Consider the following 20,483-nt stretch of genomic DNA (forward strand, 5'->3'; position numbering starts at 1 on the left):
GATCAAGAAAGGCTGGTGGTGCCAAGTGGCTCCCTTGGCACCCGCCTGCTGTGTGCCCAGGCTTTTCCCTGTTCTGTTGCTCTCCCTACTCATCCTTTGAGACATGCCACCGCCCGCCCCCCGGTTCCTGTCAGTGACCGCTGTCACCCTGGCTGGCCAGTTACAAACTCCTTAGTTGTCATCTCACTGGGACATTCCTCAGCTCACGCAGAGCCATCTTCAGGGAAGAAAGCACCGGGCTGGCCTAGAGCAGGTGCTCACACAGGCTGAATGGGCCAGCTCTGCGGCGGTGGTGCCCGCTAGGGTCGGTTTTGCCCTCTTAGCAGAGGGGACATTCAGTCATGTCCCAGTTGTTTTGATTGTCACAGCTAGGCGGAAGCGAGTAGAGGACAGGCACCAAGCATGGTCCAGGCCCAAGGGTGGGCAGCACCAAGGTTTTGTATCCCTGAGCCAAAGGAGGTCCTGGGCCCTGGGAGCTCCCTGAGGGGTCTAGCTTGGTTCTCTAAGCATGAGGAACCTGGGTATAACCTAGATCCAAGGTGCTGTCAAGCCAAGCCAGGAGGTTTTCACATCTGACCAACTCTTCCCTTTCCCGCAGCCCCGCTCTTGGCAGAGTGGCTGCAGCAGAATCTGGATCATCGGTGTTGAATGACTACTGAACCTACTTCTGGGAATAAGAAAACTACGTACTGAGATGCCAAATGTCTCCCCTTCGTCCCCCAAGTCAGGCCACACAGCCACCTGAGGGTGACTTGGGGTCACTCCAGGGGCGGGCCTCAGGGTGCAGTGGGCTGAACTGTCTCAGACACTGCTACCCCATTTTGGAGCACCGGTTCAGATCCCTGCTCATGCACGAGGGGAGGCAGATGATGATATCCTGAGTTCTTGGGCTCCTATCATCCAGGTGGGAGATGCAGATGGAGTCCTGACCCCTGGTTTTGGCTGGGACTAGCCCAGGCCGTGGTGGCCATTTGAGGAGTGAACCAACACATGGAAGATCTCACTGTCTCTCCCTGCCCCTCTACTTTTCAAATAAAAGAAAGAAGGCAGGCAGATAGGAAAGAAGTAGGATTTCAGTCCCCAGGCCAATTGTGCCACCTCCGTAACAAACACATTTCCCACCATCATCAGTTCTGAGATGAACAAGAAATATCCCCAGGGCAGTGACAAAGGCCACCAAGAAGGCAGAGTGAGAAGTGTCCGGCAGGAGAGATGGTCCCAGAGGAGCACTGGCAAAGGCTCCCGGCGCAGATGGCACTGAGGGCAGACTGAGGGCCAGGCAGCCTCAGGCACGGAGGAGGTGTCACGGAGAAGCCCAGCCCTGGGTTCCAGCTGGACTGCAGAACCACAGGAGGGAAGCATACGAGGGGCTGGCTGGTCGACAGCCTGGAATGTCATGTGGAATGTCGGAAGCTGGTAGGGGCCAGCTTCCGGCAGGTTCTAGGATGCTAGCAACCGGTGCAGGTATGTGCAAGGGGAAGAGGAAGGAGGTTGGGGAACGTGTGTGCAGTTCTGCCACCCAACAACTCCATGTGCCTCTGCCTCCGCATCTGCCGAATGTACCGCCCATAGAAAGGTGTGGGAGGAAATGAGGGAAAGCAACTACAGAGCTGAGAAGGCGGTAAGTGCTACAGGAGTGTCAGGTGCAATTTAAAAACATTACTGCTACTGTAATTTAAAAACATCACTGCTACCACTAGTCCGGTGAGGTGTTCTGTTGGGGTGAGGGCCGGGGCAGGGACAGGTGCTGAGCAATGGCCAGACAGCACTGGGAAAGCGACTGGGGAAGAGTGTGTGCTGCAGGAAGAGTCAGAGGGACCCGCTAGACACAGAAGGAAAGAGGAGCTGACGGGGAGGTGGGGGTGGGAAGGGGTACAGGTGCAAAAAGCCAGGTGGCAGACACAGAGCTTAGGGGGTGGCCCAGGAGTAGCTTATTGCACCCCCTTCTGCCCTGCAGAAGGCGCCAAGGCGCCAGACATGACCCCAGCAGAAGTCCCTGTGCCTGGGTCCCCCGACCCATCCCGCCTGGTGCATCTGACGAAGGACCTCAGGGCTCTGGGCCTGGCCACATGCACAGTACTTGGAACCCTCTGTGCTATCCTAACATCAGCCTGGACCCCACCCTCTAAACTGACCATTTCAATGTCTGAGCGCCAGTTTTGCTCTCAGTTGTCTGTGTGAAGCCGGCACCTAGGAGATGCCCAGTGTGGTGTCAAGTGTCCTGTGCTCCTCTCCCTGACACCCCGCCTCTTCAGTACCGCACGGGGGCCCAGCGCCCTCTAGAGGCCATCCTAGAAACCCCAGCACCCTGCTAAGCCACCTCCTTTGCTGGTAGGGAAGTCCCCAGGCCCCCCAGCACAGATCCCTCCAGGGCCTGCCACCTGATTCAGCAGTGATGGAATCATCATCCAGCCCCTCGGGGACCTCAGGTCTTTAAGGGGGCCGCCTAGCATCGTCACAATCTACCACAGCCACAGGGGCCCGAAGGAGTGCTGGGTGAGTGTGTGCTAGGTATGCAGGTCGAGCTGGCTTCTTGGAGGGAGGACATCAAAGCAAGGCTGCAAGGACAATGGATCCTGACTGGGACAAGCGGACAGACTGCAAAGAACAGAATCCAGCTAATGTTTCCTGCCTTAGCCCATCCCCTCCCCACACCGGCCCCAGGGCTCTGTGCAAGTGCCTTTGGAAACCCAACTATATCATAGTTGACCCCTCCACTCCCTAGAATCCTCCCCCTACCCCAACACACACACAAAAGCAGCCAGAAAGGTGAGGATTTAACTTCCCTGCACTGGTGGAGGCGGAGGCACAGGGAGTTCCTCTCTACATAGATGTGGGAAAACAAAGCAATACTGGGCCAGCAATTCTCCCGTGCCCACCTTCACAAGAGCCCCCAGTCAGTGTCACTCGGATGGCGCGGTGGTGCCCTGGCCAGCTGGGGAGGCAGCAGGGAGGGCTGGCACTTGTCCTGCCCTCGGGAGTCAGGCTACAGCACAAGGCTCGTCCAGGGCCAGGCAGCAAAGGGAACTCAGCTGGTGGTGAATCTGGAGTTGGCTTCTAGCTTGCAGACAGGGCGTGTGGTAGGGTGGTGGGGAGTGGTCAGCGAAGGACAACAAATGCCAGCAGTGGCCGCTGGGCTGGGTGGGGCCCCATTCACTGCTGGCACTCTCAGTGTTGGTGCAGGGACTTAGCCAAGGTCAAGGTAGGAGCTGAAGTAGCTCCAGGGACCGTGAGCATTGGCTGTGAACTGTGATGCCCACAGCTCAGCACAAGGGCTGGGGAGGGCATGTGGAGTGGAGAAGACACACACTAGCAGGTGGAAATGGTCCCTGAGAAGTCATTGCTGTTCTTCCAGATGCAATGGCCTTGTCCATGGCTCTCCAGCCCCTGGCCAGGCAAGTGGAAACATCCCGGCCCCTGATCTTGAACTCCTTCCTGGAAAATGTGATAGTCAGCTCCTGAAACTTCTGATTGAAAGGAGGGGGCTGTCTCAAACTCAGGACTTCAAGACTTACACCTGCCTACCCTCACCCTGTTGGAAGTCCTCGCATGTGTGCATGTGTGTGTGTGGTGCACACGTGTGCACACACATGCGTGTGTATCATGTCTATAACCCAGTGATTGGGAGCCAGGCCAGACCGGGTAGTTTGCCTCTTTTGAAGTGAACTTAAACTGATCAAACTTAACCATATGACTCACAACCAGTTTCTCACACCGCTAGTGACAAGATGCAATAATAGTATCTGCCTCTCGGGAGGACATCCTAAGCCCCCACCCCCTTCCAGCATGAACTGTAGCCCTCCAGGTCCAGGAGCTGCTCAGTGCAGGAGAGCAAGCCCTGGACTTCCCAGCGCCTGCCTCACCTCATAGATGTTGAACTGGCTCTGTCCACGGGCCAGTTCCCGGTAGCTCGTGGTGAACTCCCCAATGAAGTCATGGCTGCAAGGCAAGAAGGTAGCTGAGACCCCCGAGGCCTAGGCTCCCCCACACCCTTGCACCTGGCTCCCAGGTCTGTCTGGGCACTTCATTCCAGCCGCCCCTGCCAGCACAGAGGTGGGTCCCTGGGAAGAAGGCGCAGGTCCAGCCTGGGAGGAACAGAACTCACCTCTATTTGGATTCTTGTTCAAAGAAATTTGCAGTTAGAGGTACAGAGAGGAGGACAACAAGAATCATTTGAAAAGAAAATGAATAGTGGATGCTATTCAGGAATGATGGTTCAGTGCCAGGTGTGACCATGGCATTTGTGGTTGTGTGGAAAAATGCTCTTATTTTTCAGACATTTCCAATGGGATATTTAGAAGTAAAAATGCCACAATGTACTTTCACTGACATTAGCAACACAGAGAGAAAGCAAATATGGCAAAATGTGATAACTGCAAAACTGGAAGAATCAGATAATGAGCTAAAAGGTGGCCCTGAAATTTCTTTTCTGTATATTTGACATTTTCCCAGTATGTTTTCAAAAGACAATTAAAGGGCCGCCACCTGTGGCACAAGCATCTCACATGGTTGCCGGTTCAAGTACCAGCTGTCTCACTTCTGATCCAGCGCCCTGCTAATGTGCGTTGGAAAAGCAGCAGAAGCTGGCCCAGGGCTTGGGTCCCTGCACCCCCATAGAGACACGGATGAGGTTCCTGGTGAGTCCAGCCGCTTGGGAACTGAACCAGCAGATGGGAAATCTGTCTCTTCCCCTGCCCACCACCCCTCTCTGTAACTGACTTTCAAAGAGAGAGGAATAAGAAGAAGGAAAGAGACAATTAGAGCTGTGTCCTGTCAGGCAGCTAGCTGGGGTGTCTCGCAGACCTGGGAGTAGGTCTGGGTTAAGTGCAGCAAGCCCTGGCCACAGCAGGACTCCTACTGACAGTGTAATTGGCCCCTTCACCTCCACGGTCCCTGTTAGAGGGCAGTGGTCCTCGCTGGCCTTGGTGTCCAGCTGGGGCATCCTGGAGGTGGGCATCCTCATTGGCCCTGCATGTACCCACACTCTTTTGAATATGTGTTTGTAGCTCTTGGCCTGTTGACTACAACAGCCTTGCTAGGGTCCAGTGGCAGCTGCTGGCTATCCCCTGTTGACCTGGAAGAAAATACTGCAGGTGAAGGAGACCAAGGCAGAAGCCAACTCTGCTAGCTATAAGGCCATTCAAGAGGAGAGGGAGGAGCTGGGGGAGGTAGAGTAGGCCCTGGCGCCCCCTGCAGCAGGCCTTGGGGTAAGGCAAGCTCCTGGGAGAGCACACAGGTGAGCCAGGGCCAGCTCAGGAAGGACTCCTCAGCAGTGCCACAGCATGGGTGACCACTCAGGACAACAGGTCTGGATGGGCTCCAGTGAACAGTAAGGATCCAAAAGGCTCGGATTGAGTCTCCAGGAGGCCTGCTCCACCGGCCCAATCGTATGGACGGACTCTGTCCCCATCCCAAGCCACCCTCCCAGGGACGGCCCTGGACCAGCCAGGCACAGCCTCCAGAGGCCCTGCCTCAGCCCCTGGCCCCGCCCTCATCTCTGATAGAAGCCCCCCTCAGCCCGTAGTCTCAACCTCGCATGCTGATGGACAGCAGGAAGCCCCAAGGGTTCATCCCCTGTGTTCCCCCAGACCCCAGACTAAGCTCCTCCCCAGGGGAGGCCGAACACCTCGCCGCTCCTGCCCACACGTGGCATCATCTCACCTCTCCCCGCTTACCTGCCATCTCGGTCCCAGTCGTACACCTCCACCTTGATGGTCCTGCAAGACAAAAAGCCCTGGGTGGGACCAAACCAGGGCTGCATCTCCTGCTCTGGGTACCTGGGGAAGCCAGGACATCCTTCCTATTCCAGCTGGCAGTGCAAGAAACAAACCCTGGGAGCCTTTTAGCAGAGGTTTGACAGGAAGGAGGCAACCCCCACAAGCTGGGCAGGTGCTTCCAGGAGTGTGGGGAGGGGGAGGCGCTCAGACGTCCGTTCAGTCCCACACCCCCTGCCTGTTTCCCTGCTCACCATCTCTTGGCCACCCCAGTGGGGTGAAAATGCTTCGTGACCACTGGGGTGCCGTCAGGACTGTGGGCATGTGGCCCTCCCTGGGTCTCGGGGCTAAGCAGCGAGAGTGCTTGGTGGGACCACAGATGGGAGGGGCTGGCCCTGAACAGCAGGGTTGGGACCGGGGACAGGAGGGCCTAGTGGAGACATCTGACTGTGCCTGTCCATGCCTGCGACTGGCTCCTGAGTGAGGGTGTAATTAGCTTCGCTTTTTAGCCTGGCTGCTTTAATTAGTTTGTTTTGACTTCTATGCATGGGGCTGGGCTCCCAGAACCCACTTTATTTTTAGCCCCGTTCCCATGGCAACAGGCTAACGGACCAGGCTGCATGGAGGGCGCCAAGGCTGCTGGTTAACCCTCAGCGCTGGCTGCTCCAGTCTTGGGGGATGTCCAGGGATGAGAGCTACCAGGGCTTCAGGACAGGGTTGAAATGTGGCGAGCGGGGAGAGGCTGAGGGAGCCGGTACCCCAGCCTTCAGATCTACCTGGGACCCTGTCTCATATGAACAACGCAGGGTCTGGCCCTGGCCACAGCCCATCTCCATGTCTGCCAGGAGGTGGCCTGGGGGCCCCACGACTGCCAGCAGGAGGCGCTATCTCATTTCCGATGAGCCTCCCCCTAGAGAGGCCGGCAAGGGACAGCTGCAAATCACATCTCTGGGGAGTGAAGGTGTGGCTGGCAGGTGTACAGAGGAAACCACGACTCCTGAGAAGTCAGAGGCACAGGAGCCCGTGACTTTCAGGGATCCTTACTCCTCAAGGAAACAAAAGCTATGTCTCTCTAGGGCAAGTGTGCAGATGGACGGTCCTGGCTCGGACACTGGCTGCACAGGGACCAGCTGCCACCCTGAGCCATGCACCCTCGTGTTAAAGTTGGGATAACAAAGGCTGGCACAGCGGCCACCGAGACAGAGGAACAAGATCCCCCTTACACCTGGAGGCGTGGCGCATTCTCATCACGATGTCCCTGGGCCACTCTCAGGTTTTGAAATGAAATGCGCTTAAACCAGAGGGCACAGGTGCCTTGCCTGGAAACCTGGGCTCAGCAATTTCCTGTTCCCGCACAGATCATCCTACCTGTGACCTCACTGGCACCTCTAAGCCTGGCTACCTGGTAGGGTTGCTGCTTAAGGATCCCCCTCCCCCAGCCCTGGGGATTTGTTCAGAGTCACAAAGCTTGGGAATGTTTGAGGCAGAAGAAGCCCACAGCCCTGCCCTCCCAGGCCAGGCCTCCTGCCACTGTTCCCCACCCCCCAAACCAGGGTTGACATCTCCTAGCCTCCACGCGGGGGTGGGGACCTTAAGAGATCTTAGTGGCAGCCACCACTCCTTCATCACTGACACTGGCTTCTCGGGTGACAACATGGTGACAGCTCAGAGTCTGCAGAAGGACCCCGGCTTGGGGATAGCCCTGTGATACCCACGTCGTCGCTGCCCTCCATGTGTGGAGGGCCACCGTGACAGGGCAAGAGCAATCCTGAACGTCTGATTGCACTGATTTTGACTGATTCCCGTGTGCAGGCAGAGTCCGGCCTTCCCTGGATGAGACCCCACCTGCTGCACTGAAGGGAGCCCTGGCCATGCTGATGACCCCCGTCCTCATCCCAGAGGTCCAACTGGGTGGGAGAATCAATGAGGCAGTGGGCATAGGGGGTCAGACTGACACGGTGGCTGTGACCCCCTAGTTCTGAACAGGATGTAGTGTTGGGGAAAAGGGGCAGTGGTGCCCCAAAGCTAGCGGGCCCCAGCTGGGGGCCAGGCACAGCTGACAGCTCCATTTATAACCCCTCTGCTGCCCCAGCTCCTACCAGGCACCACCTGCGACCTGTAGGCCTTGGCTCTCAATCTTTGTATCCAATCCCCACGGAGCCTGATGGCAGGTTGTCATTTCTGAGGACAGTACCCAAGGGCTCTGGTATGGGAGACAAGGGAATGAGCTCCTGCAGCCCACAAAAGGAAGATCTTGTTTGGCATGAAAAGACCCAAGACACAGAGCCTCAACCTGGGAGGGGTACCAGTTGGGGTGTAAGCTCAGCCTTCCTGGGTACAGGCAGCAAGGCCCTTAACACCTGGAAGCTTCTCAGAGTGCTGGGGGCATGCCACACCCAGGCAGCAGCCGTGCAGGCAAAAGCTGTGGCTCTCAGCCTGTCACTCTCTTTAAATCTACTCACCAAGTTAGCAGCTCAGCCGGACAAATTCTGAAGTCACAGAATGTTCCAGAGGAGCAGGGGGCACATGCCAGGTGGGCAGGCGGGGAACGTGTTCTCATCCTGCTTTACCTCACAGCAGGGCTGGACTGGCTCAGACCCCGGTGCTTCTTCTCTGACTATAATTCTGTTTAGCTACACTTCCCCTTGCCCCCACTGTCATATGGAGTGGAGCCCCAGTAAAGGCAGGGTGACCCCAAATCAGAGAGGGCTGGCCTGGAAGTGACTTCTGCAGAAGGGAAATGTACCTTCTTCCTACGGCAAGTGACATCAACTGACCCTCCATTTCCCTCTAGAGCCATTCACAAGGTACAGTAATGCACTGGGATTGGACCCAGCTCGGAACATGTCCTAAATACTAGTAATTTACATAATGCTAATGGGATCCCTCCCTCACAAAGCTGCTGACCAATCACAGGTTGGGAGCCGGCCCTGCTGCTTCAATTCTCCTTCTCCTGGGTCCCCTCCTTCCTCTTGAACAAAATCCTTGTTCTGCCTGCTCCTGATCGGTGGCATCCTCCATGAGGCCCTGGGCAGCTGGCCTCTGCCATCCCCTCCCCTGCAGACCCCGATCCTACCCCTTCCCCTTCGGCTGGCCCACATCCACCCCATGCTCCCTTCGTCCTCTCCCTCCTTTCCTTTCAACAGCAGCAGCTCCTTTTTGAATAGAAATACAGTTTTTGAAATTTAAGAATAACGATGCTGGGGCCAGCATGGTGGTGGTACAGCAAGGTAAGCTGCTGCTTGTGATGCCAACATCTTCTCTTGGTGCACTGATTCGAATCCTAGCTGCTCCACTTGTGTTCTAGCTCCCTCCTATTATGCCTAAGAGGACAGCAGAAAATGTCCCGCTGCCACTCACATGGGAGACCAGGATGGAGTTCCTGGCTCCCTGGCCTAGCCCAGAGATGTACAATCTTTCTATATGTATCTTGCCCCACCTCTGTATAACAACTCTGCCTTTCAAATAGGTACATCTTTGGGTGAGGGGCGGGGGGGTGGGTGGGTAAAGATGGTGTTTTGTAGATGGATGGCCTGTAAGCTATGAAGGAAAACCCTGGAATGCAGAGCCATGTCCATGGGACCTGGTCAGGGTCACATTACTCTGCATTTCTCCTGCCCCATGGGCCTCACGACTCTTGCAGCCTCATCCATGAGCAAACATCAAGCTCCTCTGAGTCTTCCTGACTGCTCTTCCCTCTCCCTTTGGCCATGCAGTGTGCCGAAGTCCTAGCCCTACTGCCACTGTTGCCACCAGCAAGCCCGAGGTAGGGTGGGGACTCTGTTTCCTTCCTGGCAAGGTGTGGCACCTTTTAGCGCTGCCTCCCAAAGAGGAGCTACCTGCTTGCGGGGTGGTGGGGGGAGCCCAGGGCCTGCCATGGAAGTTCCACTAGGGATCTTGCAATCATGGCAGCCTGTGTGTTTCCACACTGGCCTGTGAGCCGCCCGCGGCAAGACTTGGCATCCCCCATGCAATGTGTGGCTGGCTGCCTGGCTTGGACGCTGTGACTCCTGGGAGAAGCCGAGCGTGCTTTGTGAGGCTGCCAGAGGCTCTGAGAGAGAGAAGAGAAGGATGGTGGCCTTGTTTTCCTGTGCTAGGGCCAGGCCTGCCTGCCCTGGGGGCCTCGGAGTGCTGGCACCTCCTGAGAGACTGCTGGGCACGTGGCTCACACCAGGGCTAGGGCAGCTGGCGTGACATGCCTAGTCCCTATGATTAACCGGGCTGTCAGTCACGTCACAGACTATCTGTGTCTGGGTCTGCAGAAAGGCCCAAGCTGCCACCAGCCTGGAGGGACCTGAGGCTGGCACTGGGGAGGGGAGACGGGTGGAGCCTGCCTGGTCTGCCTTCTCACACAGCATAGTGTGCACCTGCTCAGTGACCCAGCAGGCACACCAAAGCTCTGAACCTTGCTGCCCCCTCTCCTTCCCTGGCAAAATTGGGTTCTGGGGTCCTGGGAGCCCTTCCTTGGATGGAAGGAGTAGAGGAGGGGTCACCTGGTCACCCAACAGCATCAGGGTAGCTGTGCCAGGGCCTCCCATTCCTTCCACCTCACAAAATTTTAAGCATCACACGCTTCCATCCACCACCCAAACTCCTCACTTCCTCTCCATCCCAACTATTCTTCCAGAGCCCCTGCCTGCAGGTGCCCCATCTCCCTCAGCTCCCAGCCTTTCCTGCAGAAGCTCCAAGATCCACAGGACATGTGACAGGGGTCCAGTGTGGTGCCAGTGTGTGTCCCCAGCCTTCACATGCACAGTTACTGAGCTATGCAAATCTGCACACACACCTGGATACCTGAGCTTTCAGGAGACAGGATCCAGGGCTGGGCCTGCACAGGTGTATGCTGACCACCTGTGCGACAGACTGTGGCTGCTCTGACCCAGCCAAGAGGCAGGGAAAGGAGTCCCCACGAATGTCTCGGATCAGTACCTGATCTGGAGGGAAAGGGGCACCCCTCCACCCCACTGCCCACAGTTTCCGGATGGTGCTGCCCTGGAATTCCCCCCCCCCAACCCCCAGCTTCCCCAGCCGAACAGCAGCAGTCACCAGGAAAGCAGAATGGGTTCCCATGGCCCGGCCCGCACCACGGGGCTCTCACGCAGCGCCACCCTCCCCTGGCTCTCCCTGCAGTGTGAAGATTCAGCTTTCTTTGCATGACTTCTGGATGAATGTCCCCTGGGGGCGCGTGGGCTTGTGTGGTGGGGTGCAGGGTGGAGACTGTGCTCTGCTCTTGCTGACTTCCCAGCTTCCCTGCGCAATGCACACAGCAGGGGCCTGCAGACACAGGCTCGTGCACAGAGCGCTGAGCTGCGTGGCTTGTGCATGCCTCCTCATGCAGCACATGTTACAGAAGATTTAGCGCAACCCCACCAGGTGGACAGTGGGAATGTCCATTTTGCAGATTAGCAAACTGAGGGTCAGATAGGCCAGAGCTTACCCAGGCTCATGGGCCTCTCTCGTCATAGGGTCAGCCTTGGAAATGGGATCTACCCGCAAACGACAGTCATGATAACAGCTAACACATGGCAGTAACAGCAGTGTAGGAATCAGAAAGCACAGCCCCTCAACCCTCCTGGCTGGGAATGGGGCCAGCAGGGACGAGGCCCAGGACCCTGACTCTCAGAATTCCCCGGGCTGGGTCAGGAGCTGCAGCTGTCCCACCCCTCTCCAAGCCTCCTCTGCTGGCCCATGAAAGACAAGGTGCTGAGCCCAGGCCTGGGCACAGGGACAATGGTTGGCATCCCTGGAATGCCAGATACCTCCTGTACCGCAAGCTTTGGGATTTTCCCATGCACAGGAGGGGGTGCCAGTCGGGACAGGGTGGGGTGCGTGACTGTGGTCAGTCCACAGCCCCAGGAGGGCCCTGCACACTTGCCAGCAGGACTGGATCCTGCCTGCAGGGAGGACGGGCGAGCTCTCACCGATCGTAGTCTCCGTTGCAGAGGGCTCTCACAGGAATGGAGAAGGTCTGCCAGACTGGGTTGAGGGTGTTCTTCATGACCTCAGTCTTGTGGCAAATGGTGAACCTGGCAGAGACAAGGAAAGGCTGGCAGGTACGAACCCAAGGCAGGCAGCCCCCCAGAGCAGCAGAGCAGCCAGCTGGTGACCCCCAGGCGTGAGCTGTGGACTGAATCCTGGAGGCCTCACTGCAGGAGGCAGCTGAGACCTGGGAGGGCAGACATGTTTCAGGAAAGGGTCAAGAGCTCTGGGTCCACTGGCCATGTCTTTGTGCTGGTCTTTCCTGTCTGGGCCTCTGTTCCCTGCCCCGTCAGCCCCTCTCCCAGTATCCAGCTGACAAGCATGGGTGATGCTGGACATGCATGAATCCCTGAGATCGCAGGGGAAGCTGGGTGTCCAGGTGGTGGCTGCCCGCTGTCAGTCCAACGAGTGTGTCTCCCCTTTTTCCATCTTCACACTCACGTTTGTCATCTTGGAGTCAAATGCCACCCCCATAAAGTCCTCCCTGACCTACCATGTCCCCACACTCTGGTGACTGCCACACCGCTGTGTCCTTCCACTTCCTTTCTTTTTTCATTTATCACCAGCTAGCATTTCGACAACGGCCAGCTTTCCCCAGTTTATTCTGTTTGTGACCTGTCTCTGGAACAAGGATTTGTCTCTTTTGGTCACAGGTGTCCCCGCAGGGCCACCACGATGCTTGCCACTTAGCTGTTTTCCAATCTTCTTGAAAGGTGAGCCAATAAATAAATGAATTTCCATTGGCATTGTAATCCAAGAGGATTAAATCACTAAGACCCACCCTTTCCAGCCTGGATCCACGACCCTCCTTTTGCAAACTAAAAAGTACCAAACGCTTGTCGCTGCTGGGCTGCCATCCAGTGTGCCTGCCCACTCCCACCCTTGCCGCCTGGATGGACAGCTGACGGCAGAGCTGGGCTGGGGGCAGGGATTTCTCCCTGCCATGTGCCAGCATCCACCCCAGCTACACCCCAACTTGCAAAGGCCACAGGGTGAGTGCCTGGGCTCTGCCTGTGCCCACACAGCCTGTGCCGCTGCCTCACTGGCAGACTTCAAGTCAAAATGTCACTCCTGTCACTGTGGCTCAGCGTTCCTCTTCTCTGCTCCTTCTCACCCACCCGCTGGGGTGTGGAAAGACATGTGGGAGACCTCCCCACACACACCACCAGAACTGTGATCCAGGACAGCAATGGGCACGGGGGCAGCAGCTGCCAGGGCTTGGGACAGGCTGGCAGGGCAGGGAGGGAGATTAGGGGCCTGGGTGGTAACAGCAGGGAGGAGAGGGTCATGCAGAAGTCAGTAGCCATCATTCTAGAAAGTTCTACTGGATTAGAGATTTGTTAAACATCACTCCACTCCTACCTGACAGCACTGGGTGAGGCTTAGAGAGAGCTCATCTCTCCACAACATGTCCTGTCTCCAGCTGCTGCGCTCTGGGCATGCTTGCTTTCCCTGATGCCCTTTGCGTGGCCCCACATGGCTGCAAGTCTCCAGGTCTCCTCCTCCTCCTCCCAGCTGGGGGTCTCCCTAAATCTTCCAGTCTCTCTCCTCAAAACATCAGGGATCCCTGTTCTACCTGTCCAGTCTCTGTCTCTCCACAGGTGCCTGCCTCTTGGCTGCCTCTGGCCAACAGCAAGCTTGCCCCTGAGAATGCCAGCCTATGCTTCAAGGAAATCTGCCACTGGACAGGTACTTGGCATTGTGGCTAAAAGGTTGTCTGGGACAGGTGTCTGCTGCCTCAGAGACCCTCCCAGCTCTGCTCTCGGCTCCATTGCCCTGCATGCACAGCCTGGGGTCCTCAGGTGATGGCTCAAGTGCTTGGGTCCCTGCTCCTGACGTGGGAGAGTAGGACAGAGCTCCAGGCTCCTGGCTTTGACCTGGCCCAGCCCTAGCTGTTGTAGGCATTTTGGTGTGGATCTGCAGATGGAAGCTCTCTCTCTCTCTCTCTCTTTCTCTCTCTGTTCCTTTGAAACAAAAGAAGAAGAGAGGAAGGAGTGATGAATAGATGAAGAAGGGAAGGGAAAGAAGGAGAGAGAGCAATACAGATCTGCCCCCTAAATAAACTCACGCCTCCCCCCACCAGCTCCTTTGCTCTTTCAGTACGCTGGATTGCCATGGCTTTGCCACCAGGGAGGGGTCTACACGTTGGTGTAGGAGCCAGATCTGTCCAGTGGAGTCTCTGTGCTATCCTCTTGGCCTTGCCCATGCCTCCCTTACCCACTTCCCACATCAACCCCACATTTCCACAGCATAGCTCAGTGCTTGCTTGGCTCGCGGCACCTCCCACCCGTTAGCACATCAGTCAGCAGCCTCTCCCTCTTCCCACCCCCTCCATCCCACACCTCACCATCACAGGTAGGAACAGTGATGCGCATGCCCCCATAGCTACACACCCCCTCCTGCTGTCCAGTCCCTCGGGTCCCCCTGGCCTGAGACTGGCGGAGCCCACAGTAACCCTCCCCTCACACCCTGGCAAGCCCTGGCCTGGGACACTGCAACTCAGGCCCTCTCCTCTTCCACCGCAAAAGTCAAGTCCAAGGCAACCGAGATTATTTAAAGAAACCCCAGCGAGACAAAGAATCCCTTTGTTATGCAAATGAGCACACCTAATTTCCCTTGTTTTGTGCGTTCAGATTTAAAAATCAGTTTTCCCTGGAACTGAATATCCTTTCTCCCTGCCACCCTCTATCCCCTAACACATGCACACATGCACACCCCAGAATTTCCAAATCCATGTAAAGGCTTCCTGCCTCTGATGCACCTGCTGGGGCAGTCATCTCTCCAGCTGCCAATCATTCCATCACAGCCCCACCCAAGTGCCCACCATGCCCCCTCCTTCCCAGCCTGCTCCCCAGGCCCTTGTCCAGAACCTGCTCTTCAGTTAAAGCTCCCTGGCCCCATCACCTCTCACTCCTGCAGCTTCTCAGGCAGGCTGCAACAGCTGCCCCAGAACCCTGCTGTGGAACGAGATGGTGGAGAAGCATCTTATAGACGAAACCACAGGCCCAGAGAGGCTGTAGGACTGTCCAGGGTCAGACAGCAGATGGTGCGGGAGGGGCCTAGGCCCCAAGCCCTCAGCCCAGAACATGTCTTTCTGTGTGTAGTAGGGACCCATGTGTGTCAGTGTGTGGTGGATGCATCCACACTGTGGGTGGCTCCCCGAATAGAGAGCAAGAAGTGAGGATGGAGCCTGCGGCAGAGTGTGGGCTGGGGGGGGGGGGGCTTCAGCTCAGCGGCTCTGCGGGGACTGACTGACGAGCTGGGGAGAGGGGAGAGGGCTTGCAGATAAGAACGAGGATGTCTGCAGCAACAGACTGATGGACTGACGCAGTTGCTGCTAGGGGGTCTTTCGCCCCACCCCAGCCCTGTTTTAGCCCCGATACCAGCTCTGTTTTCACCAGTTTGGAGGCTGCCCCACCCCCAACCAACTGGCCCCTTCTTATAATTGTGGCGCTGCCCTAGAGCCTGTACTTCCAACCCCGAGTCCCTCAGCTCTTATGAGCAGAAGGAGGTGAGCCCAAGCCACCCACTACTACCCACCCTGATCGCAGAGAAGAGCATGCAGAAGGTGGGCGCTGGCAGCCACTCACGTGCCATCCTCATTGCTTCTGTAGAAGACCAGGAAGGGATCAGATTTCCCAAAGAAATCTTTCTTGTCCAGCTTATTGGCACAGAACTGCATTGTGGCTACATCCTGGAGGAAAGGATGAAGAACAAAGCTGGGTGAGGCAGGTGCAGGCAGGACCAGCCCAGGCCCCAGGCAACCAGGCGGCTCCCAGAAACCAGCCCTGGCCAGAAAGGGCAGCATCTCCACTCCCCCAACAGCACCCAAGGGCCAGCTCCTGGGCTTGCTCACTGGGGAATCACTTTGAGAGAACTCCTTTGCTGTATCCTCAAACTCCAGCATTAAAGCCCAAAGGGCTGTGGCCAAGGCCCAGCCTGCAGTCAGAAGCCTAGAGCTTAGAGCTGTAAGAAGCTGTAAGCAGAGCTCGGCGTGGCTCATCTGCCTTGGCTGACTGGTCCCACAACCCAGGAGTGCAGAGCTGCCCAGGTCCTGGAGAACCCTGAGGGGCCTGCCCTTTTGGGGCCCCAAGACATGGCCAGCATGTTACAGGGCACTGGGCTGAGCCAACCCCGGGGCCTCTTCCCCATTCTGTTCCCCAACTTCAAAGTCTACACGCAGACTCAGGTTCAAGGTTCAAGGTTGTGCCCTGCCCATCCTGGGGCCTGCCTGGAAGTCATCTGGACAGGGGTGTGAGGTTAGTGACCCTGGGCCCTGACAGACAGCTGCAAGTTCCCACGAGTTAAGAGACTGAGTCATGGTGGTAGGGGTGCAACAGGTAGGAACACGGCCACTGGGACCCTGCCTCTCATTAGCTGTGTGTCCTAGAGCAAGTCACCCTCTCCATGCTCAGCTTCCTCAACTGCAAAACAGCGGTAATGCCAGCCCCTGACTCAGAATGTGTGAGAGTAAAACGAGTTCACAAGAGTACAGAGAACAGTGCAGGGCACAGCCAAGCGCTGCATCCCCGTGAGCCATTCCTGCTATTATTAATATTACTATTCTTATTACTTGGGCACTTCTATTATGGCCTCTGTCCCTGCCCCACACCTACCTCTGCCACCTGCCAGGTTTTCCCTCAAGGACACCTGACAGTAGCACACATGGCATCCCCCCCTTCACTCATCAACAAATATTTATAAGATCCTGTCTAGGCAGGATAGTTCCTGAGCTCAGTGCTCTCATCCCTTGTCATATTGAACCCTCAGAACAACCCTGTGTGTGTGTGTCGGGGGTGGGGTGGGGTGGGGTGGGTAGCACAGTAGCTTAGTGTCTAAAGTTCTTGCCTTGCACACACTAGGATCCCATATGGCTGCCGGTTCATGTCCCGGCTGCTCCACTTCCCATCCAGCTCCCTGCTTGTGGCGTGGGAAAGCAGTCAAGGAACGGCCCAAAGACTTGGGACCCCTACACCCACGTGAGACCCAAAAGAGGCTTCTGGCTTCAGATCAGCTCAACTCCGGCCATTGCAGACACTTGGGGAGTGAATCAGCAAATGGAAGATCTTCCTCTCTGTATATCTGACTTTGCAATAAAAATAAATAAATCTTTAAAAAAAAAAGTGTGGCTGGTGTGGTAGTTCAACAGGCTAACCTTTCACCTGTGACACTGGCATGTCTCCTTCCCTCTGTAAGTCTGCCTTTCCAATAAAAAGTAAATAAGTCTTAAAACAAAAGCAACCCGGGCCCGGCGCGATGGCACAGTGGTTAAGGTCCTTGCCTTGTACGCCCGGGATCCCATATGGGCGCCGGTTCTAATCCCAGTGGCCCCGCTTCCCATCCAGCTCCCTGCCTGTGGCCTGGGAAAGCAGTCGAGGACGGCCCAAAGCTTTGGGACCCTGCACCCGTGTGGGAGACCCAGAAGAGGCTCCTGGCTTCAGATCATCATAGCACATTGACCATTGCGCTCACTTGGGGAGTGAATCATCGGACGGAAGATCTTCCTCTCTGTCTCTCCTCTCTGTATATCTGTCTTTCCAATAACAAGAAAATAAATCTTTTAAAAAAAAAAAGCAACCCTATCTATAAAGAGGAAGATGGGGGTTCAGAGAAGTTGGGGAGCCTGCCCAAGATCTGAAACTGAAACATTTCAGAGTGGTGCCTCTTCTTCCACGCTGCTTGCCTCCCTCATGCATGGTTGATTACATTTCGCCAGGCCCACATCCCTGACTTAAGAAGCTGCTTGAGGCTCTGAGTGTGTGTGAGACCGACCTGGGATGCAGGCGCCTGTTTGTAGGGAGCTGTGAGGACGGCCGGGCAGGAGATGGAGTGGCTGGCCCAGGTGACACGTGGGCAAGCAAAAGCTCTGAATGCATCTTTCATCATTGAGAAGGAAGCTGGGTGGGGAGCTTGCGAGGCCCGAGGAATTCTCCCAGGGAATTCTAGGACTTCAGGCCTGGAATAAGAGAATGGCTGGGGAGGTGCAATGGTGCAGCAGGATATGCTGCCACTTGGGATGCCCATGACCCAAGTCAGAGTGCTGGTTCCAATTCAACTTCCTATTTATGCATCGTGGGAGGCAGCAGGAGATGGACCCCTGCCAACTACATGGGAGACTCAGATGAGCTCCAGGCTCCCAGCTTCAGCCTGGCCCAGCTCTGGCTGGCATGGGCATTTGGGGAGTGAACCAGAGGATGGAAGATCTTTTGATCTCTGGAAACAGGAAAATAAACATTTCTAAAAGAGGGTAGACATGGCTGACTTATTGAACACTTAAGTCAGGCCCTATGTATGGTAAGACTGTATACTACAAACTCTCCCCATTTTACAAATGAGAAAACTGAGGCTTTTAGCCACTTGCCCCAAGGTAGTCAAAGCAGTCAAAGGAAGTCAAGTTTTTCCCTGTTTTTCCATCCAGAAAAATATCAACGGCATTAGGCACAGGCATGTAGTCTGCACAGCAAAGCTACACTCCCATCTCTTACTGGATGGAGGGAACACCTCGAATGCTTCCCTTGGGAGTCTTATCTCACAGCCCAGAAAGAGGAGAAGGGCCAGGGCCCGATGGGCTCCACCACAGGACTGACCATGCACACTGGGGGCCCAGTGTAAAGGAGTGAGGAGGCCTCTTATCCAAAAAGAACTGGAGCGTTTCAAGGTGGGGGCAGGTGCACAGTGACCTAAGACAGGTCCCTGGGGGAGCTGCTGGGGTCATGTGTCCTTAGAGCCACTCAGGGCTCCTGCCTGCAGAGGCACAGAACTGCACAGGAGAACCCCTCCCACCTGAGGAAGCCATGGTTCGAAGTCCTGTCCCAGCCCCACACAGCCCAGAGCACTCTGGGCCTCTGCTTCCTTGTGTGCAGGGCAGGTGGATCAGCCCGTGGGTGATCCTGGAACATCCAGCAGCTGGAGAATGCCCAGAACAGAGGAGGGCTGAGGGGGAGGGGACAGTCCGCAAGCCCAGGATCTCTGCTACCTTCCCAGGTTGTTATCACAGTGATTGCTCACAGCTGTGTGACAGATACAGGTAAGATGCACCTGCTGTGCTCAACCTGAACTGATAGCAGCACAGATATACATGCCCATAGGAAGCCACCAAAGCACACCACACTATCAAGGAACAAAAGCTTTAAGCTTTCTTTCTTTCTTTTTTTGTTTTTAACCTCCTAGGAGAACACCTCAGAGTCTTGTAAGCTCAGGAAGGAAGGGCCCGGTGCAGAAGCCTAGTGGCTAAAGTTCTCACCTTGAATGAGCCAGGATCCCATATGGGTGTCGATTCTAATCCCAGTAGCCCTGCTTCCCATCCAGCTCCCTGCTTGTGGCCTGGGAAAGCAGTTGAGGACAGCCCCAAAGCCTTGGAACCCTGCACCCATATGAGAAACCCAGTGGAAGTTCCTGGCTCCTGGCTTCTGGCTTCGGATCAGCGTAGCACCAGTCGTTGCATTCGCTTGGGGAGTGAATCATCCGATGGAAGACCTTCCTCTCTGTCTCTCCTCCTCTCTGTATATCGGCCTTTCCAATAAAAATAAAATAAATCTTTAAAAAAAAAACAAGCTCGGGAAGGAGGTGGAAATATTAGAGAAAAACAAACGCAAGGACTTGACACACTGTAGCTTCCAGGGTCATTGAGTGCTCCATGGAGAGCCCACTGCTCCCTCCTGGCACCTGACTGACAGCCATGGGCCACCTGGCTGGAGACCCAGCTGGGCAGCCTGGGGCAAGGGCTTCCCTCTCTCTAAGGCTCCATACGCTGGATACAGTGTCACCCAGGAGCTTGCTGAGAAGATGAGAAGGAAAAGCAAATGTTGCGCTCTGCTCCAGCAGCCTGACCTGAGCAGTGGATGCACAGGAGCTCCTCCTGCAGAGGCCCACCCGCTTCTGGGTAGAACCTCGTAAAACCACCAATAATCAACTGCTGTTTACCTGCAAAAAGGGCACCTCACATGCGCCAGGCACTTTTTGCTATCTATTCACACATGGAGTTTTCACCACGACCCCACGAGGTTGTGTCCTGTTATTAGTTCCAGTTTAAAGATAAGAAAACTGAGGCACCGAGAAGGCCATGCCCTTGCTTGAAGTCGCACGGCGAGGGAGAGAAGCTGGGATTCGGACACGCAGTCTGGCTCTAAAGATTAATAACTGAGTCTGTAACTGATGCCACATAATCAAGATAAGTTTAATTATGCTGTGCCACCTCTGATGGAGAAGTTAGAGAAGTGTGAAATCCATTTCAGACAGGCTTCCGTGCAAAGTGAAAAGAGACAGAGACAGTCTGGCTCTGAAACGGAACTGCTGGAAAAATCCAGAGGTCAGGGGACTTGTTTCAACGCTTAGCCTGACCTGCCCTCCCCAACACAATCTGGAGTCAGGAGCATTTGCCAGGAGCCACTGCAGAATCCTGGATTGGGGGAGAGCTCTCTGGACCTTTCCCAGCACTAGCTTCCTCCCCATGGGCAGAACAGGAAAGCTACCTGCAGCCTACACTTCAGGAGGTGGCCCTGAGTTATATCAATAGCCACAGGAACCAGGCTTTCATTTCACCCACCCACCCCCTTCAAATATGAGAAACACCACAATCCCTCACCCACAGGCTGGGGACAATGGCCCTGACACTGCGGTGTGGGTCAACAGGGTGGGCCTCCACCAGGGACTGGGCTCACCCTAGCAGAGATGCTCTTCCCAACCACCAAGAAGAGAAAACAGCTCCTACAAGAGATGTAATTTCCTGCAATTTCTGCCTTCCATCCTATCTTTTTAAAAAAACATATTAAGTTCTTTTAAACAGCAGGA

General features: G+C 55.8%; 1 protein-coding gene across 2 annotated transcripts in view; it reads right to left on the minus strand.

Annotated features, from left to right (window-relative positions):
• The window catches only part of CPNE5 (copine 5), a 66,185-nt gene that overhangs the window by 9,765 nt on the left and 35,937 nt on the right, over positions 1–20,483 (minus strand). For both annotated transcript variants that reach the window (XM_040983277.1, XM_040983276.1), the window contains 4 exons: positions 15,284–15,387; positions 11,636–11,740; positions 5,676–5,717; positions 3,864–3,939 (listed from right to left, as the gene is read on the minus strand). In XM_040983277.1, coding sequence (XP_040839211.1) covers positions 3,864–3,939; positions 5,676–5,717; positions 11,636–11,740; positions 15,284–15,387 — 327 coding nt within the window. The remainder of the gene's footprint in view (positions 1–3,863; positions 3,940–5,675; positions 5,718–11,635; positions 11,741–15,283; positions 15,388–20,483) is intronic.

The sequence above is a fragment of the Ochotona curzoniae genome, unplaced genomic scaffold (genome assembly GCF_017591425.1).
Source record: "Ochotona curzoniae isolate NIBS_2020 unplaced genomic scaffold, NIBS_Ocur_1.0 contig_3819, whole genome shotgun sequence".
Classification (NCBI taxonomy): domain Eukaryota; kingdom Metazoa; phylum Chordata; class Mammalia; order Lagomorpha; family Ochotonidae; genus Ochotona; species Ochotona curzoniae.